The following is a 24,209-nucleotide window of genomic DNA, read 5'->3' on the forward strand; positions in this document are numbered from 1 at the left end:
ATATATATTTATATGTCTGTAATACCCCTATTCCCTTCGTCTCCTTCACAATAAAATTGTTAAAGGAATACATTTTCTTATCCAAAGTGAGAAACAGCCATTTCTATAATCGCGATTAGTCAGTACTGATAAACATGCGTTACATACCCCCTTGAGCATTCTCATTTTCTACTTTCTAAGATCGCTTCACGATCGCTTATTTTTCTTTGTTCGCTCGAGATTTCGTCTTCTATTGTCACGCAGTGAAACAGACGGGACTCAATCAAACTGATGTGGTTTTCGGAGCCCATCGAGATTTCGCAGCCCTTGTCGATTGGTACGCCCGTTGGGTACTCGACTTGGGTATAGGCTTAGCACAGTGGACGCGCTCATCGCGGGTTCGTTCCGAGTAGCTCCTACCCCGTGTCGCTGGGGTCTTCGGACCTGCTGTAAGACGGCTTGGGGCGGTCTGCGAAGTTCGTTCTCGTCGGTGGGCAATGCGTCCTAATGCTAAGCCTCGCTGGGATCTCGATGGTACCCGCATTCACCATTGGGGAGAGCGTGGTTTCGATTGTTTCAACGTAAGACGTGACACAACTTGTTCGCGATTCGCGTCGGGTACGGTTCGCCTGGTGACCAGTGCTGAACCATCGGGTAGAATGCTCTCGCGAGAATCTAACGCAGGGTTATTGGTGCTTGTTCGTTTTGATCGTGTCGCGAATTTTATCTCAATTCCTAGTTGAAATTGATTCTTAATTTGTCTTTAACTTAACTTAATTTTAGTTCCATTTTTACTAAGAGTCATCCTCTTAAATATCGTATCGTAGAACACTTGAATTTTTCTAAAGTGTCAGTAGAATCATTGTACAAATTTCACTTTGGATAAGAAAATGGCATTTCTAGTCACCCCTTTTCGTAAAGTCCATACTGCAATCTCTAGAATCTATGTTAGATTTTGGAGAATGTATTATGGATTACGGTTTTAAGTTCGCAAGTAGAGTCAGGTCCTCGGTACCTTCTGTACCGAGAACACCTAGATGTAATGGAGGGTGGATGGGATTAGGGCCATAGGGCTGGGTCCCTGCGTAGTCACCTCCTCGTTGGTGGACCTGGGTACTTGGTAACGTTTTCGTAGAATCGATTTCTCGAAAACGATACCATGCTAAGGACTACGTGTTATTATATTACATTTATCAATGCAATCTTGTACATAATTACAATATGACACTTATAATGGATGTATCGTTCAAGTCTTGTAAGATCTCTGTACATTTGTTTGTCGAAATAAATAGATGTTTGCTAGATTGAACGAAATTGTTACTTCATTAAAAGAAATAAAAAGCACCCGTTACCCACTAATTTCCTTCTGACACTGTAATAACAAGTCTGACGCGAAAGAAGAGAGACTTCGATTAATTTATTCGCAATGATGGTCGTTTATCGCTCTCCAGGGGATCAGTCCACCCTCCGTCATAGCAAACGTCGCCCCTTTCATGGCCAACGTGGCACGCATCGTCGACGGAGGGGTCGCGTTGTACATATTGATTGATGTAACAGTTATTAATTCGCGTTCTCGATTATCGATGCCCCTCGGTCACGTTAATGCAATAACGCGCAATAATAGTAACGTAATTTCGCCCGTGTCCGCGTCGACGATCCGCCATTATTCATCCTGTAGATGCACGCGATCGAAACGACCGGGCAACGCAGCTGATTTCGGATCGAGGTCGTTTCTATGTTAACCGCCAATTAAACGTTCAGGAATTTTTAAGCTTCGAACGACGCGATTCGCGTAATTTCCACGAGAAGAAAAATGAATTACATTCGACGACTTCGTTGGCAACAAACGCGTGAAATCGTTCCGTGGAACGTAAAATCCGAATTATAAAGCGATCGGAATTCTGCTCGAGCTTGCAATCCTTTTGCGACGAGAACGTAATCCTCCCGCGTCCATTTAGACGAGATCCATGCGAAAAGATTCAAAGAAATCTGCAAATATTGATTCCTCGCTATCGATTGAACCATCTCGCGGAATCGTGGCGTGTCCGCGGACTTGAAACGCGGAGAATTTAATATTACATCGAAGATTGAAATGATCGACGAGAATTACCGCGCGAATCCCTCGCAGCTTAGTACAGTATCAGCCTCCCTCGTTTTCTGAAATAGACTCGCCGAATAACAACACCAGAAACGGAACGAATGATCAATCTTCATTAACGGAAAGTCAATGATCCCGATAAACGCGTGTTCACGCGAAGCTGCGCGATTTCACGCCGCTCGCCAGTTAAATCGGAGCGATCGACGGTAAAATAAAAAAAAGAAAGGGATAGCAGGGCTATTAAAAGTTTTCACGATCAATGGCCCTTCGACGGAGTACGTGTCATTAAGTTCACGGATCATTAGAAATTTTAAGACCACCCCCGACACTGACTAATAGCACCTCGCTGAATTACCAACTTTTCATGGCGTTCCGTTCGACGCACCCTCTGCGTTGCACCCTCTTTTCTCCCTCAATTTTTTTCACTCTCATTCAACAACGAATTCGAGGTGCGATTATTATAATACGAGTAGTAAATGTTTCGACGTTCAGCATTCGCGATCGGTTAATTTCTCTTTCGACGCGTTAATGGGCGAAAGTAGAGAGCGGAGGCGGCGTTTCCGGTCAGCGGGCAGAGTCGACTTGTTGTTGGCGCGGGGGCTAATCTTTCGAAGTGGTCGCGACGCGTGTAAATCCAACACCAAAATCGCCGTGTAAGCCTACTTACACTGGCAAACCGCAGCGAATGGCTTGTAATCCAGTTGGGTTTTCTAGTCGGTCCATTATCAGCTTATCGCCCCGTCCACGGACGTCTGCGCCCCTCAAAATCGAATGCCCTCGAGACTTTTCACGAATCTTCGAGTAATTCGCATCTTTCGATGAATTTTCATCTACCATTTCTACGATTTACCATTTGTCAGAGACATTAAATGAAAATAATTCTCATTGAAAACTACTCTCTCGCGCAGAGATGCTCGAAGAGAATATTAAAATTCGAATTAAAAATGTTTTTAATACTTTGCATATATTCAAATGTTACTGCGCGTTGTAAGTTGCATTAAAATCGAAGAAAGGTTTGAAAGAACCAGAGATTCAGCACCCAAATTTTTTACCCTCCTTGCTGTGACTCCGGAGAACACTTGTAGGCAAAAAACCGCCCTTCTCACCGATAGTAGCGCACGAATTATCCGGTCGCGTTCAAACTGGAAAGCTCCATCTCGTCTAGCGTGAAAAATGTCGACGCTAGAGAACGCTAGAAAAACAAGAAACCCTTTTCACGACGCGCTGCCCATTTTTCGTCGCCTCGCGGCGGAATCCCCGTTCGCGTCTCCTCGAAAGCCACCCCCTCCGTTTCTATTTCGATTTTTAACCGTGTTTCATCGTGGAGAATGGTTTAACGAGCGAAAGCAGGCGACGTTCAATCGAAAAGATGCAACGAGACGTTCGATGCATTGGAACAATGCGACTTGCACCAAAAATACACGATAGTTGATGAGTTACGTGGCCTCTGAGAGGCGACTGTCTCTAATTAATAATAATTAGCTATCTATTACGCATTTTACACCTGCAGACTTCTATTAAAAATCACATTGCAATTGTTTCTTGATAATATTTTTCGCGATGACGATTTCGTTTGGTTTCTGTTTCGCGAGGGGATTCCTGTTTTCTGTAACGAAGGATCGACATGGAAACAGGCGGAGAATTTAGATGGACGCCATGGCCAGTTGATGAAGATTGGTTACTCTCCTTTCGAGATCGATCTTCACTGTGACAGCACCGTGAAAAAGGGTTATGGGATGGTGTCAGTGGTTCGTAAGCAAAAGTTGGTGAAATATTAAGTCGCGCTTTCTCCGACATTGAATCACGTCCTCAGATCCTCTTATCGATTTTTCACTGCTTCAGCATGCGAGATAACGTCGAAAAGTCTGAACGATATTGCATCGCTAAATCCTTCGCTATATAATTGTCCCTGGATTTTTTACAATTTCCCAACATGTTTTCGAGAAACTCGTCAGAGATCTCCTCGAACAATGATCGCCACGATAATAACCGCGATAATGTCGCAGTAATTTTAATCAACTCGTTAATCGAGCGTCGCTCGACGCGCTTAATCGTCCACGAAAATCGGTCGGTGCGCCCGCGACAGATGAATTAATTCAGTAATAACGCGGTTCCCGTTGCATAATTCCCGCGGCATCGATAATTGCCGTTCGTAATTCCGTAAATATGTAATCCGGCCGGGGCCCGTTTCCTTATTGCAAATTTGCGATGCAAAAGCGACCCCAGCACACGCGAGCTCGCGCTCCACGCGATTCGCGTTTCATTGGGTCCGCATTAATGCCGTCGAATCGTTCGCTGTCCGCCTTGTTTCGCGTCATACACGTACAATCGAAGTTAATTTATTCGTGCATCAAACAATGCGCACCGATCGCGCGATGCGATGTAACACGCGCTGCGAATCGGCTCTCAGAATTCACTGTGGTTCGCTTGAAAATCTTTTCTCCAGTATTAATTTCATTTCTCGATTTTTCAAAAATAACGATCGTTGTTTCGTAACAAAGGATCGAAGAAAAATCTGTCGAGATCGCGGCTCCTCTCGCGTGGTAATCCGCGCGCGAACGAAAAGAGAAAATGCCCCGATTAATCGAGAATCGAATTCGCCGGATACGCCGCGAAAATCCGATTAATTTCCCATCTCCTGCATTAATTTCTGTCGATTTCGATCGTCCTCCGCGGTGTATCTGTTTCTGTCCACGCGTGAATCCAAAAAATTGGCAGAACCTTCAACTTTTCTGTCCACGCGTAAATAAGACGCGTGTACGTTGAAACGATTCAATCGATGGCGATTATCACGCGCGAATCTAAATAAATCCACAAAAAAATCGGCAGAACCTTCAACTCTGGCGTCGATAATTAATACAACGCGACGAATTGGCAAGTTTCCAGGGAGCATCGAGCAGAGTTCGATCGATAGGAGGGCAAAAGTCGTAACTCACCTGATAGAGCACGTCCAAGGAAATTGGGTAAACCATCTGCTCGACGATGACTCTGAGAACGGTGTTGGGCCCCCCTTGGGTCTCCGCTTGCGTCTGAGCCACCTGGTTCTGCCCAGGAAGCGCGACTTGGTTGTTCGAGTTCTGTAACAAACGATAAAACCGTGGAAAGTTAGTCGTCCGCGTTGAAATTACTCTCGAGGCGAGAATCTCCGCGTCGATTTTTCCGCCAAATGGTTAACTACGGATTCAAGTCGAGTTTCGGATGATTTAAAACCGTGTGCGTGCCTCGCGAGTTTCTCGAGGCGTACACGAACGCGTCTCTCGGCTGGTTAGAGCCATTTGGATAAGAAGCGAAAAGCTCGCGGTTGTCATCAGCTGTCGCCATCGAGGGAACTTCGAGATTAGCATAAAATGGTAAAGAAATGCGGCACATTAGACCCTCGATGGAGATTAAAACAGCTTGGGAACTCACTCGCACCCGGAAGTGCCAGGCGAGAGGAGCTTGTTACCGAGTTGGTCGACGGGACGACGAGAAATCGATCCAGCTGCGCGAGAAACGCTCCCCCAACGAGTTCTGATTACCGTCAGATTTAAAATATCATTTCTTTCTTTCCGCTGGATCTCGTTCGAGCCACCTTTTCGAGAAGACTTCTCCTTCTTCTTCTTCTTCTTCTTTTTCCACCACGAGCGTTGTTTTTGTACTCCCAGCGAGGCGTCGAGTTAGAAATTTCAATTACAATTAAAAGATTTATCGAATCGGAAAATATTTGTTACTCCCCGGATATTTTGCAACGAATATATATTTTTGGCTAAAATTCTGTTTACTGGAATAACACCATCGATCCGGGGCGCGTGTTTGTTAATATCGAACCGGCAAATACATTTTTCGAGATTGTTTACCGACGGGGACAGAAAAAAAAAGAGAAAAATAAAATAAAGTCCGTACGAGTGCTTATTTTCATTTAATTGCGTCGTTGGCGAGCAAATAAAATCGCGCGCGTTGTGTGCGCTCGGAAATAAAACAAGCGTCAATTATTTCAATCCCGTTGATGGATCGCGAGCATTTCGGAAAATAGGAACCGACGTAACGCGAACAGCAGCGGATAATAAAAATATAAAAATCTCAAACTTTCCAATATACGCATCGAGAGCTTAAATATTCTACGTTTCTATCTAAATCGGTAAATATTTGAAGTACCCCCAAAAAATTGGTGATATCAAAAGGTAAATTTGCCTGCAAGAGTCTCCTTAGAATATCCTGATATAATATTATCAAAAACCAGATTAGACGCACGCACGCGTAACACTCGATGTGCGCAAAGTTCACGGCGGCCACGTTTCAGGGACGACGAATTCCCGGACAGTTTTGAGGTCCGTGGCGTTTAACGGTGTCTACGTTGGTCACGTAGACCTCGTTCGTGTAAAATTAGAATGACCACCGGGTGTATGGGGGTGAGCAACGTGTCCAAGTATTTTTATGTCGGACGCTGGTATGAAATTACGAGGAATTCACTGGCGTGTTGCTCGTAAAACGGATAAAATAAAATTAACTAATAAAACCGGAAGCTCTGATGTCTCTCTTGGAAAACTCGATCTCCTCGACCACCCTCGTTTCCTTTCGAGTAACGGCGTCAAATTTTCGCGCCTCGATTTACCCTCCTCGAGCCAGCAACGATAATCCATTGCTTAAGAGCGATCGTTCTCGTTTCGTACACTCGCGCCATATACGCGGACAATGTATATTTTTATCGCTTCAATTAGACTCTTTCCGAATAAACCGCGCCAGTTAATTTCGATTGTAACGCGTTGAACGATCTACTTTTTCATCGCTTTCTTGGGGCTGTATAAAAGCTTCTTAACGCTGAACGAGGCTCGTTAGCGTGGCTCCGATCGAAGTATCGTAATATAATTTCACGGGCGCCAGGCCCTTTAAGGGTGTTTTTTACGACAGGATACGCTGTGGCGAAATATTCAGTCGTGCGCCGTAAAAGTCGCGTTTCTGGGACAATGCCAGAGTGGAACGAACTATACTTTCGCCTTGGGGTGGATTAAAAGTTTCATTGGGTAAAGTAAACCGTCTCCCAAATGGCTTGCCCAGAAACGGAGACAGTATCGTTTTAATGAGCACTCCGCGCGCGAGGCGGAGTCTCGCGGATTTCGCGAGACGCGGTTCGAGGAGGGATGTTGCTGTTTTTGCAATCGCGCGAGTTAACTTCGTCGACTTCTTAACTTCTCGCGACGAGAAACATTAAGATCGATCGAGAATTCGCAGTCTGGTAGAAATTTTCAACCGATTAGCTCTCGATTTCGCGTTCATAATTAAGTGCACATGAATTTCCGTGCGAGTTGGTAATAAATTCGAGCACGCCGCTCCCTTTGCCCGCAATTTCGTCTTTTTTCGAGAGAGGATCCCACCAGGCTCGTACATCTTCCGCGGAGACACGCGAAATCGAAAGAATGTTCCTGGCGAAGAAACGGGGGAGGCATTGTGCTCCGCGAAAATTCACCCTTCCACCACGAATTGAACCCCTTTACGTGTACTTCGACCCTTTTCGGGCAAGTAAACTCGACGATGCTTGGCAGAAATGAATTTCCAATTAAAAGATCCGAATCTGTGAACCTGAGAATCACGCACGAGCAATTACAGTAATTACGAATGAAGCAAGGTTCAATTACGAGGGAGCTGCGTCGCTCGAGGAACTCCATACTTGACGAAATCCCACGGAACTTTCGTCCAATTCCAACAAATCATAAAACCGCGAGACTCTAAAGTAACGCTTCTTGACCCCGGTAAGAGAGCATTCTTCCGCCCTTCGAAGCGAGTTTCGCGCAGAGAAAATCGCGTTCGCGAAACAAACAGCCTTAAAACACGCCACCGTGTCGTTTTTCCACGCCAGTCGTGGAAAAACTTTCGAAAGAACCTCTGCGAAGAAAGAAGAAACCGAGGTGTGGGTCGGGGGTGGTGGTCGCTTCTGTCGAGGGATCTTCAAAGGAGCTACCACCTTCGTCCTTTATCTCTCTCTCTCTCTCTCTCTCTTTCACCCTCTCGCGCTTAAAAAGATGCAGATGGTTTAATTATACTGAATGTCGATAATAAAGTCGCAGGCTGCGAGTTGGAGAGGCTCAATTAAACTTGTACCTTAATTTCTCGACTGAGTGGTGGTTCGGATGGGACGAGAATCGTGGCGCCAGTGAAAGAAACGTAAAACACCGGTTCTTTAAACGCGCGAGGGGGATGAACAATTTTTTGGGCGAATGAAGGGGACGAAACGCTGACGGGAGTGCTAAATAAACAAAAGGTGAGCGTGGAATTTGAAATCGCGAGGGGGCGAGGGGGAGAATTAGGACGAGACGCGGTCGATTGGGTGAAAAGAGGGATGCTGCTGCGAGGGAGAAGGACTTCGATTTGAAGGACCGTGGAATTACCGCGTGAATGGAGGATCCAGGTTTAAAGGGAATTGGGGTAAGACGCGAAATGTAAGGAAAATTGGAAAGCGGAGTGGGCTTTTTTTTTCATCCCCGCAGGAAGGAATAGCACTTTTCTTGATATTTATCGGAGAATGAATCAGGTGACGTACAAATCTTTGACGTCTTCGTTAAAAAAGTTGAAGAGCTATAATTGGAACGAATCGAACGGTGTGTGCAACTATAAATACGAATGGCGTTTCAGATTTTCTTTTAGGATTTCTTTTTTAATCCCTGTGATACACATAATTTATCTAATGGAAAAGGGAAGGGTGGGACACGGTTCTTTAAATCACCAGGACACGTTCCACGGTCTAAAAACGCGCGCGGGGAAACAGGAAATTGGCAGGAAGTTAAAGCGGAGGCGAGTTAAAAGTTTCGTCGAATCATAAATTCCTCCGAAACTCTGCCAATTCCTCCTAGGCACCGGCGCGTCCGCGTTCATCTATCATTAAACGCGATTTACAAGAGCGAGCCCAGCAACAACGGATGCGTCCATTGTGCCTGGTAACAATAATACGTTAAACTTGCATTCAGAACGGTTGTTCGGGGGCTGCAATCGCGGGGAACGATCGCCAGAATCGCTCGATTCAGTCTGGACGTCGGTGAAAACAGTTCTGTTACGACGCAGCGGTTCGCAAAGTTTCATTCGAGTCGCAGAAAAACTAATTTCGATACCATTCTTTTCTTTGGAATTAATTTTGGGATATCATTTTTAGTCTTTAAATCCTCCTACTCTCTTCTCAAGGAAATTGTAGTTTTATAAGAATTAAAAGAGACCATTGGATCGCCAAAACGTCGAATAATCATGGAGAGAGAAAGAGACACAGACGAGTGGAACGTCCGAGTTAAGGTTAACGCAAGAAGTTCTCGAAGAACAAGATTGCTTCGGCTTTGACTATGCACTCGGCTTTCAACAAGCGAAATAACTACTCTAAAGGGGTAGTTTCCACCCCCTTCTGATGGCTCGACTCGGAACTAACCGTAAGTGGTCGGACTGGAAACATTACCATAAGCTTCCGCTACTTGTTGCCGCTTCTCCACTCGGATCGAAAGAGAATCAAGCGATCGAGAGCTTCTATGGCTGTTTTAATGTCGCGATCGTGCCGTTTGAGGGAGGATTTCGCGGCGAGAAACTCTCCCCCATAGAGCAGTGCGATTCACAGCATGGTGAAGAGAAACATCTTAACAATCCCAGTTATTTAAACGATCCTAACCCATTTCTGGGACAATTAATAATAATTCAAACAAGTTTTAAAGGGGAATTATTAATTAAAATATAAAAAATCTACCAGGATGGCGACGCTCTCTCGATAGATCGTTAGAATTCAGATGTTCCTCAAGACGAACGTGACTCTTTCTCTCGCCGTTGAAATTGTTCGGCTACGAAGATCTATCTCAATGCACGCCGCCGCGTAAGAAATAGCGAAACGTTGTTTTGAGACGGTCGCGAGAGATGCTCCTCGCAGCGTCCAGCGGTACGTGTCGGATGGAGAAACGAGGAGAAATCGGGGATTTGGAAAATATAGGAGGGCGCGTGGGAAATAGCGGTGGTAGCTGCGGAGGCGCACGCGGTGGTGAACGTTGAGATATGGAGAGGCGCGAAGGAAATACCGGGGATTGGCCGGCTCGGGGCTCGAATAAAGATCAAATTTGAAAAATGCAGAGATAGCGCACCGCGGCTCGTACCGCTCGCGGCCCAGCTCCAGAAAAGATTGCGAGGGCTGGAGGCAGAATTGGAACGCGGTATGATGTACCTCCAGCGAGATTTACGTCATTCGGATGGGGCTTAATTTTCTGGAGCAGCTGTTTAGCTTCGTTTCTCGGTAGTCTCGAAACTTCCTTCGAGCTGGTAGACATTAGTGGCTTGAATCGTCTCTCTGTTAAATTTCTAACTCTTCGTAACAATAAAACACGAAGGGAGGGCTGAATAAAATTGTGACCACTGGTAAATTCCACGCAATTTGTAGCGATTACCATAAACAACCCCATTATCTCCTCGGTAGCGAGTAAACCGCAGTAGCGAAGGGAGTTTCGAAAACTGAATAAAATTCTAGCCGCTGAAAAATAATACGCGAGATACCAGAGACCGCGGAATGATAAATTCCTATAATGCTATTTATGGTAATTACCATAAACAACCCCATTATCCGTGAAATAGCAAGTGAACCGGGCGAGGGAAAGGAGAGGATAAACAAAAACCGCCTAGAACACAAAACAACCTTAACTGCAATTACCAGCACGCTCGATTTTCCCCCTCGAAAAATAATGGAACGGAAGGGGATCGCGAGGGACAGTAAAATCCTTCCTGGGCGCAATTATCGCGTGTTTTCCTAGCCCCGGTTTGTTTCTACTGCCTGGGAATCCAATTAGAATGGGGAGAAGGAACGAGGAGAGGGTGGATCATCGATACTGCATCCAGCTATTCATGGCTGGTCATTAACTCGAATCACCGTTTCATCGTGGGGGGGATCTCATTTTTATTCGACCGATATGTAGTTCTATGAGCTCCTGGTTTCTACATAACGATCGTACCAGTGGTATCGAGGCAACTGGTCGAAATTAATTTCATTTTCCAATGAGAACTGCGCGAGGGACGAGAATCGTGCGCGAAATGGTTCGCTGGATCGCTGAATTTCTTTATTCACTTCATTCACCCAGTGCTGGTTTAAGGGTGAACGTTTCTTTCGATAATATCGTCACAGATTTTGGCGATTTTCGTTAATCGTTTAGAATATTTACACAGATCGCTATAAATATTGTATTTCGTGCTCGAGGAACGAGTCAGGAGCGAGTTTCTGGATAATCGCGACACACGCGGCTCGCGTTAAATACAACCGACTTATCCACGGCACCGAGGGAGGCTCTACTTTACAATTCCCTTTTCTCTTTTGAAATGCTCTACGTTTGCGTGAAAGAAACCCGCGTTAAATGCAACCGAGTTACCCCCATCTATAGAGCAGCAAGCTCTCTCTCTCTCTCTCTCAGAATTCCACTTCAAGCAGCTCTAGTTTTCTCTACCCTGGCGCGTCGAAAGTAGAAATCGTGCACAGCGTTTCTGATATACTTTTTCTTTTTTTTTTTATTACATCCGTGGCAACAGTGGAAACAGCGAGCTCTGTTTAACGCTGAAAAGACGCGTCCATCTTCTAAATTACAATTACGGCAAATTGCGTGGAACCCCTGACGGTGATTAAATTTAACGCGAAGGGGGAACACCGTGAGCCCCGAAAACTCAGCCTGAATATTCCCCGTTCAATCTACCCGGCACTGGTACGCCGGGAAATTGCTATTTATTCGGCGAATCCGAAATATTTAAACGATTGTTTCCGCCGGCGGCGGTGAAACGGCGGACGCAACGCGCCGCGAAAGAAAATGAAGGAATTAAGAATTAACGGGGATGGAAAGACGTAGAAGGCCCGTAGGAAATTGCAGGGTCTGCTCAGCCATTCCCACGGCCTCCGCCAACCCTCGAGGTGAGCGTCGTCGCGCGATTTGTTTGCGAAACGAGCGCCGCAACCCCCGTTCCGTTCCCGTTGCGAATCAGAGGCGCGAAGGGTGCGCGAAGGGTGCGAAGGCCGTCGAGGTATCGGGCGGAGGAACATCGGTTGCTGGAAATTTCGATGCGCCGGTTCACGATGAAAAATTCGCACGCCGACGGCGAATCTGTCTTAGCCGGACTGTTTTAGGATCTCTGATATTTAATTCAGGGTGATTTGTTTCGGGGCGGAAGCGAGCAGTCGGATGGAATTGCGAGAGGAGCTACCTGGAGGAGCGTTGCGAGAACGAAATTTTTCGGGAGAGATATACGTCTGAGCTTTGCGAGCTTCGCGAATCGAACCTGAATCTTTCTTGCACCTGGTACTCGAGACTCGATTTCTCTGTCCTTTCTGAGATTAGATTTTTTGGACACAAGTCGATTTACGAGGAAATTGAGCTTTCTTAAATTGAATCACGCTGCTGTTTTTGTATATACAGTTTCTCTAAGTTCAACCAATTCCAACGCTTTCCGTTCTGTTTGTTTCTCGTCCCGAGCGCCGCGCACTTTTCTTCATTAACGTTCAACTTCGTTTCACACCATTTTCTGCCGCGTTGTTATCGCTCGACGCGTCCGTCCGAGGGACAAAAGCGTCCATCCGGAGTTTTTCTTGCGGACCAGCAAGTGTTAAAGGGTTGACGCTGTCGCCTGAGCGTACACGGCCAGGGAACTGACGTAATTCGGGCATTGTTTTCAACGTCAACACCGACGAGGCGGTTTCCTCGCGTGTACCTGCATTGAATAATTAATACCAGGCCATAAACCGTCCTGCTATTGTACACGGGAACAACTTAGGACGTGCTGCATTTTCCTTCGACCATACCTTCGCCCTCCATCCTTGAGGTTATTAAACGGGAAATTGTCCGCTGTCCTCCTTCAATTTTTTGCTTTTGTTGCTTCAAAAAATACGCGTAAAATTGCCAGATCGTACAAATTCTCAAATATCATAACTTTCAGGAAACTGAAAAGCATCGAAAATTCATGGCAGGAAATTTTTTTGGAGATAATCAAGTTTGCCAGGAGGTATTCAGAAAATTATACGCTCTAATTGTTCAAAGCAAGGATTCCTTGACTTTCCAGACGTTTTAAAAATGTACAAAAATTCTAGGATCCCTCGAAACGCTCAAAGATTCCTAGAAACGGCTGAAGGAAAGGGTCGGAGGGTTGAAACAGGGGTGTAAAAGAGCAGAAACGACCGGGGGTGGGTCAGAGTAGAGGCGTCTCGTAGAAACAATGCAACGCGTCGTAGATCACCCAAGACACCCTCCATTAAAAATATTACGCCATCTTGGCCACCCCTCCGTCACACCCTGCTCGACACACACGTTTCGTTGGCTCCTCTTCGCGTTTCAGACGGAATTCGGAATAATAACGCGTCATTGTTGAACCTGTCAATCGAAGGCATCGACGCGTGCAGATTTCAAGGTTTCCTTTTCTCTGAACAATTACGAGCGTCCCTTCCTTTTCGAAACAATATCTCATCCCCCCAAAAAATAACGCAAGATATTAAAATTCGTCTGATGTCGAATGATTTGAAAGACAACGTAAAATACGTGCAATGTTTTAAGGAATTTCAAAATAGCTGAGACAAAAAAGGGGTGCGTTCGAGTCGTCTGGTGAAAGGACGAGGGGGTTGTCGCCTGTATCGAAAGAGCTCGCGACGCAGTGGCACTCGTTCGATTTTCCTTTAGCCGGTGAAATGAAATATGAGTAAAATGGATAACGTTGGCGAGTCGCGGGCGGCAAATGGAACGCGACACCGAAAGAAACTCGCCGGGTCTCGTGTTTGGATTTCGCACGTTTCCACGGTGGAAACGGGGACGGATGATGCATCGCGTGCCGCCGCGAGCCCCTCTCGCTCGATTGAAATCGAGAAACACGAGGCTAAACGCCGCCCCGTCTAAATGGGGACGTGATTGCGTCCGGGTTTCAAGAAATCCAGCCCCTGACGATCCTGGCTCGACTGTTGCGCGTTGGCTCGCTAATTTTCGCGCCCCTCTTACGACCCTCGAACGGAATGGGTTGGACGTGAGATGGGTTTTTCGCACGAAGTGTACCGTGCACAGATTACGTGGCACATTTACTTCCCTCGAATGAATCTTCGCGAATCGAACTGACTCTCGCGAAGATAAAAAGTCCAACGGAACTCGCCTGGGTTCGATCTAAGAACAACGAAGCAGCCAACGTTTGACCAGAAATCAATTACACGCAGCGACGTCTGGAGAATAGAATAAGACCTCGAGGATGTACACCGTTGGCTAGCTAACTTTTATGTCACACAGGATTAGGAATGGTTAAACCCACGCGGTGGAGAGGCGTCTCGAATCCTCTCGAAGCGTCCCCCAAAACGAAGATCCGTATCCACAGGGGATCGATCGGCTAGCCATCGATTTCAATCAGTCGAAGCCACCGCCAGCCAGGCGTCTGAGTCTTCCTTTACTCCTGCGAGGCCGCTGGAGGATCCTTGGATCCCATTACCAGCGTGGTTTTTCGGCGCCCTCTTTCGTTTTTAATGCCCCTCGTTCAGAATAAAGGAGGACTGGTGCTCGTTGGACAATATTACGGAAGGTATTCGCTGCCGTCAAAATGATGGAGTGGCCCGGGCCAAGCCAGACGGACTCCTCCAGCAGTCGGAATAATCAGTCTTCCTGGGCTGCTTCCGTCGACCGTTTTCCTCCTTCCACTCCTCGAGGCGGCCCTCTTCTACCTGGCGTGTTCATCCTTTTTCGCGGCGCGATGCCATTTCCGCGACCGGGTCGCTAAGAGCGTGAGCGAAATGCAAAGTTGGAGCTGGGCGCTTCCCCTTTTTCTGACGAGCCGTGCCGACACCTTGCTCCTGCTCCTCTGTTCCCGGTGTTATTTCGCGGGATTTATGGAGATGGGGGCGTCCGTTGACAACCAGTGCCAGGTTCAACTTGCTTTGGATAGATGAGGGGCGATGCGCGGAATTTCGTGACTTTTTGCTCGGGGATTTTCTCGTCGATCCGAACGGAGGAACGACGAGAAATTTCGAGGGGCGATTCCTCGAGACGAAATAAGAGGAAAGTGAAGAATAGCGAAATTGCGTTCGAGGCTTCGTTTTCGAGAGAAACGAGTTCGAAGATTTTAGGACGCATCCGTTGCGAGAACCCATAAGTCAACGCGACACGGCTGCCTGCGCGCTGCCATATTGGATTTCGTCACGCGCTGCGCTGTCTCGCAGACTTGTTGAGTCGTTTTTCTCGAAAATGTAGCTCCAAATGTAATTTTCTTGTTCCTCATTTCCTTCTTATTTTCGTCCACGGAATCAGCCCACGGCGTTTTCACCTTTCTTCGCCTTCTCGTTTTTTACTCAGCTCACTCAGTGAGTACCGTTTCCAGGGTCGTATAGAATAATTCGAACATCAGAGAAATTTTTGGCGTCTCCTGAACTTGGTACGCGCAGAAACGATTTATGCGAGGGTCGCATGCGACCCGCGTGTTGCTTATCCCCGACTTATCCAATACATCCTATGACACACCCCAGTGCCTTCCCTGGTAATCGCCGAAATCTACCATAAATCCACATAAATCTCCATTCTGAACACAAAACCACCCCAAAGAAAATCTATTTACCCTTGATTAAACCATCGATTCTCCCGTCCGAGATCCTAATCGTCTCGATCCACCCTCGCGCTCCATCGTCTCTCCAGTCGTCTCTCTTTTTTCTCTAATGGCGGCAAAAATTTCCCTTTGCACGTCGTCGGTTCGTGGAAACTCTCTCCCGTTCATTTTCACCGGGACAAAGCAGAAATAGAGCAGAGGAACCGCGGCCAGCGTAAGGTTGAATTATGTCACGGCTTTTCGAGGGACACTTTTTATGGGGCTTCGTAAAGGCCGGCGAAAGTTTCCTTCCCGGTAAAACCATTACCCGCGCCCGTATATTCTCGTCACAAAGCTCTTTCTCAGCCGAGGCGATTGGAAAGAGGTGTCTCGAGCCCGTCGCGCGGCTCGACGCGTCAACCGACTGTCATTCTTTGTGCACCCACACAGCCCTCGCTGGGGATTTTAATTATGAACGAGGGAACGTTAGAAACCTGCTCTTCTCTCTCTTCAATTAGAAACTTCCTTTATTTAACGCGAACCCGTCGAGGGTAGGCGGATCGAATGGACCGGTGCTAAAACACGGTCATTTTTTTCGAACAGCATCGGTAACTACGTAAAACCTTGCAGTAAAAGGAACAGCCGCTTCTTTCACCCCCGCCACGAGGAACGCGATATTTTACAGCGAGACTTTACACGCGCTAAAATTTCACGGTTGCATTTTACATGTCCCACTGTCGGAACACGGGTGCGAGTTTCATCGAGAAATCGAACGCCGTCGAAGCGTTCGTTTCAGGCGTCTTTATGAACGATTCAGCCAGAGGGGAAATAATGGAGAGACGCGAGGAACAATTTGAAAGAATGACATTTATTACGAATTCCCGGCCACCTAACCGTTCCTTTAAGGAATAATAATAAAAAAGCGGATATAGAGGGTTGGACAGAGGGGCTGGCGAGGTGCGTTCGTCGAGGATGAACCGAGAGCTTGTAAATTAATTAGTACGGTATGCAGGGTCGCTTTGTCGCGGCGCGTCTTTATTAAACGAGTCCGGAGGCGAGACACGCGCCTTTTACTTAACCGACATATTAGCCCCAGGGGCGGCTGACGTATTAACCGCGCCCTGTGTCCCGAGTAATTCTTTTCTCTAGCACGCCCACGCGAAATCCCCCTCGTACCCACGGTTTTGTTTATGCAACGAGGGACCACAGCCAAGCTGATATTGCGGAGATTACGTGCTCCACTCGCCTTCGTGAGACTTAACGGCGAATTTGTGGCGTTGCTCGATGAAATATGTGCAGCGATGTAATTTTTCCCTGCCCCTTTACCACGTTACTGCTCGATGACGCTCGCGATCGAGACTGCAATTTGCATTTTAATCGTTGCGTTTAATTGTTCTCGCGAGACATCGAGATTCATTTGGTCTCCTTCAAAGCACGCGTGACATAAAAATAAGAACCTCGACATTATTTTCACGAAGTTCAAAGTCCCTCAAACTCTTCGATTGTTCGTTCACGCTCCATTATCCTCGATCCTCTGAACAATAATAAAAAATTCTCATCGATCACTACCACGGTCCTCAATTACCATGGACGACCTCTGTCTACTACGTGTCTTCGTGAAATTCTTACAAGCTCCGCCATTGCCAGCTACCACCCCGCAGGGTATGTTCCTCCTATACGAGGGCCATGAAACACGCTGGTCAAGCGGCGTTCCACCAAGCTGGCCAACATCAGCACGCGCACGTGCATGCAAGCGAGGCTTTCACGGCGATTGCTTCCAGAGCGTCGTTTGTCAACGGCGATGCTCAGCGAGAAATCATTCGAGCCCCTTGCAGGGGTTGCTCTGCGCGTCTGGAGAAATCAAACCGTCTTTATCCCCACCGTGTGCACACCGCGACATCGATCCGCACCCTCGTTACTTCACTTTTAAATATTAACGCTATTACACGCGAATCTGTTGGGCGTTGACAATTAAATACACGGAAGAAGGGGATGAAAAGGATCCAACAATGACGCGCGGACGAAGGAGATAAATGTTTCGCGTCAGGGAGTCATAGGCGACCGGAAATTCAGCGCGAAATACCAGCAGATTATCCGGAATTCCGGCGAATCCCTTGGACACTCCGCCGTTTTATTCTTCCGCTGCACTTTATGCGGCTAAAATGCCTCGCATTCGCAGCAATTTCCACTCGAACGACGCCAGCTAGGAGGCGGTTTCAGGAGAAATTCCCCGGTGTCCGTCCGCGCGCGTGACTGCGTTTCATTCCGAACATCTCATTCCGCAAAAAACCACCAGACACCGATCGAATCGCTGACAGAACGTTAAGAGCAGTGTCTAAACGCGTGTACAAGCTTCTAACATCGTACGATTTTATGTGAACGAAAAAATTAGAAATCAACATGGTGATTTTTAAGGGTGCATGAAAAATCAAGCAACGAGGAATGCAAAAATCTAATAATCGCATCGTGAGAGGGTCTCTGTTCGTTCTTATTTATCATTTATCACTTCGCAGGGCCGCAGAACTTTTGGTTCCCCGTTGAATCGGTGTCCGTCGCGAGTTGCGGATCGCCAGGGAGTGGAAAACAGTTTGACGACTCCTGCGACTTCCCATGGGACTCGTACGCCGTCGAGGAACTCGAGACAACCCCGTGTACAAGAATTTACTCTCTCTCTCTGCTTATTAATGATAGCTGGAACGCGTTCTCGATCCTTGTATGGCGAACGCTCGAATAAATATTCATCGCAACCCCCATCGTGCGATAGTAATTATACGCGGGACCACTCACTCGACGTCCTCGAGTCGATCGATCGTTTCATTATTTCTCGTCGAACACAGGACTCTCGATTTTTTAGAGAACATGTGCCCTCGATATCGATTTACAAGAGTCTACAGGAAATGAAACGATGGCAAGTTTCAGGCCTCGTTGAATTATAGATCGCGAGCATGTGGGTTATGGGGGAAGTTTCGCGGACGGTGAGAAAGTTCGTGGGTTGTTTCCACCGCGGAGGACGTACGGAACTGACGTTGGAAATGTTTCAACCCTCCGCTGAGTCGCGGGAAAGAAGAATACGCGCGTTTATTCTAATTAAATCCAATCATAGATTGATCCAGTGTTAAATCTCTGAAATGTCCACTCTCGACAAAATCACGTGCCTCGATCGTTAACCACGCTCAGTGGCGAAAATGAACACATTTATCCGAGCTAATTCCAACTCGATAAACGAAACCGTAGCAGCCTAACTTCTCTCCCACTCCCTAAAATGCGTTATATAAAACTACTTTTAATTAAAAAAGGGTAAGAAAGGATAAAAAGAAGAGTAGGCGGGGGACGGTCATATTTCTCGGTTCGTACCGCGGCCAAGAAAACTTTCCCAATTAATAAGTAATTTCCCCGCTTTATGGCGGGGAGGAAACTGTCATAAAAAGTTACTCTGGTCGTTTCTTTCCGCGCGGCAAAAACAATACAAATAAATATCAGCGATATCGGCCCCGATATTTCATCGCGTACTAATTCCCCGCAAGCGGTCCCTTCTCCCATTGGTAACACGCTTGCTCGACGTGTGAACGCTATCGATTACGAAACCCCGTAATTAATTCCGTTTTTTCCCCAGCCAGGATATATATTTCTTCGAGAATGTCCGTCGATTTCGCGCGAGGGACCTCGCTCGTCTCTTACGTTCGAGAGATCCTGCGGAAGCGATATTAACGGAAAATAAATATTCAATATTGACCAGGCGGGCGCGCGTGTTTGCTAAATTACATTCAACGATTCAGGCCAAACAAAATCGAGCAAACACCCATCAAAAACAGATAAATTCAATCTTTTGACCCGCGGTCTATTTAAACGCGCGCGCGGTCCGACCGTTCACGTGTTTGTACTACTTAATCGATACTCCCTGCGTGACGATTATTCATCGACTTTCGACGGAAGCTACGATACGGACTTTTAGAGTCGACTGACTTCTTGCGAGTGCCTGCACGCGAGAAATATGGATAAAATACCCGAAATCGCCGCACAGAAACGGGACAAAGTTCCTAGGGGAGAATGGAAGAGGCACTGCTTTCGCATGTTGCTTCTGGATTTGTTTTTCCCCCTGTTTTTTTTGTTTCGTTTCATGAGAACGTGTGTGGTGTACGCGTGCGTTCGCTGGTAAATCGAGCACGCTGAGAAGTACAATTGACGCGAGCGACTGTTTGTACCGGGGAATTCGAGAGGAGTCGAAGAGGGGAATTTTATTTCCGTTAACAAATCGAGAGGAAGAGGCGAGCGACAAAAGAACCGGGAGGAAATAGCGGAGTTCGGTTTACATAGGTCGTACGGTGTGCACAGTGGCCGACATTTCGAACGTCCCCTCTTCTTCCTCGATCTCCTGCACCTATTTTCTTCCCTCGTTTATTCGTTTAAAAGAAGGCAGCCAGTATTCGATTTTTCTGGACAAGGTAGAAAAAACATCGACAAGCACAGCTACTGCGACACTGTTGTAATCGTTCGACTGAGAAACGGTACGGAAAATTCGAAAAAACGAATGAAAATTGATCGTAAAATCCTGGCGATCTCCAGGCCGCTATAAATTCTTTCTTTTTTTTACTACCAACGTAAATCTCTGAGCGCGTAAAATTCCCAGGCCCGTTTACGCGTATGGGGGTCCTCGTACGAATGGGCCGCGTTAATTAATCACGTTCATCGAGTAATACCGTTCCGGATGGAGGGAGGGACGAGGGACGCGGTGCAATTTGAATCTCGAAAACGCTTTCATCGCCTTTGAGCGGAGATCCTCGTCTCGACATTGTCGCGTAAAGCTTCGATTATGCGCTCCCAGGGAGATACACCGGCGAAGATATCGATAATCGAAGCATGGACGCTGGCCACAAACGGTTCGGGATATTATCGAGCACGGAACAGGCACTGTCCTGGCCAAATAAATTTACCTTTCCCAATCGATGGTTTGGTTGATTAGTTATCGTTGTCAATATGGTATTTGCTGTTAGTTGACCAACGAGCGGATTCGTTTGCCTCGTTGATAGCTACGGAACGTGTTTGCTATTTTTTTTCTAAATATATAATAAACAATGTTGTTTGTTATCTTGGAATGTATTCGATGTCTATTGGATGTAGAGCAAATCGAATGAATTCGATATTTGAATCCACAACGAATTTAAATCCTGTATGTCTGGCTAATGGTACGTTTGTACTACTTAACCGATTCTTTTTTTCAATTTACCTATGGTTTATTGCGTTCGTGTTTAAAAATTGTTTTATGTAACCATCTGCACTCTGAAATATTGACGTCGACTGACCAATGATTTACTTGTACTACTTGCAGATACCCAACTGGAAGGCATACAAAGCACGGCTCGACCATTGGATTAAAAATGGGGTGAACTATTAATACAAGCGCTCTGTACACCATGTAAGTCCACGGTAACCAGCGCTGTGTACCATAAGAGAAATATGTAAAACTATATATCCCACTTTCTGGGAACGAAATAATTCTCCGAGGCTGGCCCGTTCTCCAGCGGGGGCAGGAAAAAGGAAAAAAAAAGAATAAATAAAGGGAACGCTAAAAATGGTTGAAACGTCGTTTAGAAAGTTCTGATCCCCCGTCGGGAACGCGTCAGCCGTTGCTTTTGTCCGCGATAGAAAGGGCGAAAATCCGTGAAAAAAATATCACGGCCACTCGTTAGAAAAGTAATTGCGCGGGCTGCCTTTGCAATAAGTGAATACACCGAGACGGTGGATCCAAAGCGCGAGAGGGGTAGAGAGAGAGAGAGAGAGAGAGAGAGAGAGAGAGAGAGAGAGAGAGGAGAGAGTGAGAGAGAGAGAGCTTTCTTCGCCTCTGCGTGCAAATTACCGCGTGCTCGGGTTTTCATATATTCACCACGGGGCCAAACAGCCGAGGCCCTTAGTCGGAAGAAATTATATACGCGACTGGGTCGTGTGTTTTTTCTGGATAGAGTTCTCTCTCTCTCTCTCTCTCTCTCTATCTTTCTCTTTCTAGCCGCGCTTTTAATAGTAATTTCGGACGGAAGACAGCGATGAATAACGCCTCTTGGTGGGCTCCCTTTGAACTTCGCAATGATAGTGCTCTACTTCTATTTTCACCCCCATTTTTCACCATTTTCCGAATGGTCCTCTCCATTGTGGATTTTATTCCAATTAATAAAGCAGGACGGCCCGTGCGCGGGTCGTGTTTCTCTCGGAGCCTTTCAAGAATCGCAGCGTGATACATTCGTAAATAGATTCAACGTTTTAAGGGGGCTGAAGGTAAGTAGATCTCGCGCCAACGAATTTTCCACGAGCTTTTCTCGGTTATCGCGCACGGGGACGCGACAAATTTAATTCGCAGGACGCGACGCGCGACGTCATCCGCGTACTTGTCCTGGGGATTAAATTGTCGCGTTCTCAGTGTTATTAATTATTAGGCGTTCCACTCACCGCATTGTTGGTGTGCGTCTGATCTGTTTTGAGCTCGCGATGGTTGCTGAATTGAACGTAGACCGCTCTGCCACGGAGCTGGGCCATGCACGACGCGTAGAAGTTCACCATCGTCGCCGCTGCGTTTTCATCCGCCATTTCCAGGAACGCCTGCAACACAAAACAGTTGTCCCTTGTTAACCTTTAAAAAGTATTACAACCGCAAGATCAGCAGCTTGAACGGAACAGGAATTGAATTTTCAAATTACTATAGACGATTTCAATTTAGTTGACTCGTAACTCGAGGAACGATCCGTTTTAAAATCCAGAGGAGAGAGAAAGATCGCGAGTTGGTCGCCCCGCAGAATCCAAATATTAATGTAGAATTATCTCTTTAATTGAATTTCCGCGTATTCTCCGCCCGTGTTACTTAATTTCCAAGCGAGTCTCTATCTGTCTTCCGGTCACGGATACAACTTAAATATTTGCTTAAAATATTTGAAATAAAAACCAGTTTCCAACGCAATGAAAGGTCAACGTTCTGACTAAGTCGTCTTTTATACAAGTACGTTTCTTACGCGTATTATTACATTACTTCGAATGTCGAAAGAATGAAAATTTCTCGATCCTGAGTACAAGTTTCTCGAGGTCCGTCGAAAATTTCTGTCCATCGTTAAAAAAAAAAAAGGGCAAACTGTAAATTCCTTTGACATCGACTTAAGGATGAGAGGGTCTTCCCCAGAAATGATAAGTAATTAATTGTACTTTATTCCAAAAGGTGGCATCGTAACGTGTATCGATTTCTCGTTAAAGTTCGTCTCAAAGGACACTCTTTCATCCCTCTCGTTTCTCCACTTCAAGAATTCTTCTGCCCGCTTTGAACTCGCTCAGAATCAGAGGGATGAACGCACGAGGCATACATTAAAAGAGATACGAAAACCAAGTTCGTGATAAATTAATTACCTACAGATTTTGTGTTGACAAATTACGATAACATTTAATCCGCGTTAAGTTACCAGAAAGGATTATTCAAACGAACAAATCATCGTATCGTCTAATATAATAATAACTTCCACAGCTTCACATTTGCAGAGAGGAGAAAAAAAAGACAGTTAAATAAACGTGGAATAGGAGTAAAATCTCGCCAACGATCCTGAGAACAACTTCGAGATTCCAGGTCGATTCGAGGGAGGAAAAGACGAAACGACCACAACGCTGGGCGCATTTTTACATCTGGCTGGGAGCACGGCCGCGGCCATAATGGAATATCTGGAGTTCAGCTCGGGTAAACACACTTGGGACACGGTGAAATTCACCGGAAAAGAACCAGGGGCAGAAGGAAAACAGCCAGCATTCGAGAAACCAGAAACGCACACACGTACGCCCTGAAAGCTGTCGTTTCAATTACGCCATTATAAATGATGCGCGCTGCGCTCATCGAGGGGGATGATGCTTTCAATTCCTCGGATTAAATCGAAGATTGCGATCTAACATTTTTTGCGCTCGCGATACTCGACTCTTAAATCCCTTTCATTCCTGGCTGCGCGGAACCAACTTCGAAATGTTATTTGATCATCAAACTTTAAATTAATAATTAGGGGTTGTACATTTAACTTGCAAGAGAAAGGGACCCCTTTGTCTGGTAATTCTTACGAACTTGGAAATTTCACTTCGCCTTCACTTTTTTATTCAGTTCCCTCTCGTCTCTCGATGTCGTTTCCCCTGCATCCCTTATATTTTTCTTTCCCCAGGCTTTTTCCACTCGTCCTCCGTCTTCACCCCCTCTTTGATGAATTTCCAGTCCAGAAATGATATTACAACGCTCCTCGTTCTCTCCGCGATTCTTTTCTACGTTTGAATACATCTTCCAAAGGAATCTGACGATAAAAATGACTGCGCGTATTAATAAAATATTAATTGCAAATATTATTAATCTTTCTGCAGAAAAAAATCCGCGCAATCAAAGTGTACACCACGTCATACGATATTGGAGGATTCACTGGCGCCATCATTCGATTTCCTCCAGCCCTGTAAGAAAGAAGAAACAGGGTGGGGAAGAAAGGTCTTCGGATGATCAGAGGGGTGGCACAGTCGCGTTTTACAAAGCTGGGGCAGAGTGCTCGATGGGGTTGAATACTTAAGACGAACCAGCTGGAATTTAATAATAAAGAAAATTCACCGTTGAAGATCGACAATAGGAATGTCGGAATTATTT

General features: G+C 46.2%; 1 protein-coding gene across 16 annotated transcripts in view; it reads right to left on the reverse strand.

Moving 5' to 3' along the window:
• Positions 1-24,209, reverse strand: part of Heph (polypyrimidine tract-binding protein 1 heph) — a 294,035-nt gene that overhangs the window by 22,694 nt on the left and 247,132 nt on the right. For all 16 annotated transcript variants that reach the window (XM_076901330.1, XM_076901329.1, XM_076901328.1 and 13 more), the window contains 2 exons: positions 22,016-22,165; positions 5,014-5,154 (listed from right to left, as the gene is read on the reverse strand). In XM_076901330.1, the coding sequence (XP_076757445.1) occupies positions 5,014-5,154; positions 22,016-22,165 (291 nt within the window). The remainder of the gene's footprint in view (positions 1-5,013; positions 5,155-22,015; positions 22,166-24,209) is intronic.

This window comes from Xylocopa sonorina, chromosome 9 (assembly GCF_050948175.1).
Source record: "Xylocopa sonorina isolate GNS202 chromosome 9, iyXylSono1_principal, whole genome shotgun sequence".
NCBI lineage: Eukaryota > Metazoa > Arthropoda > Insecta > Hymenoptera > Apidae > Xylocopa > Xylocopa sonorina.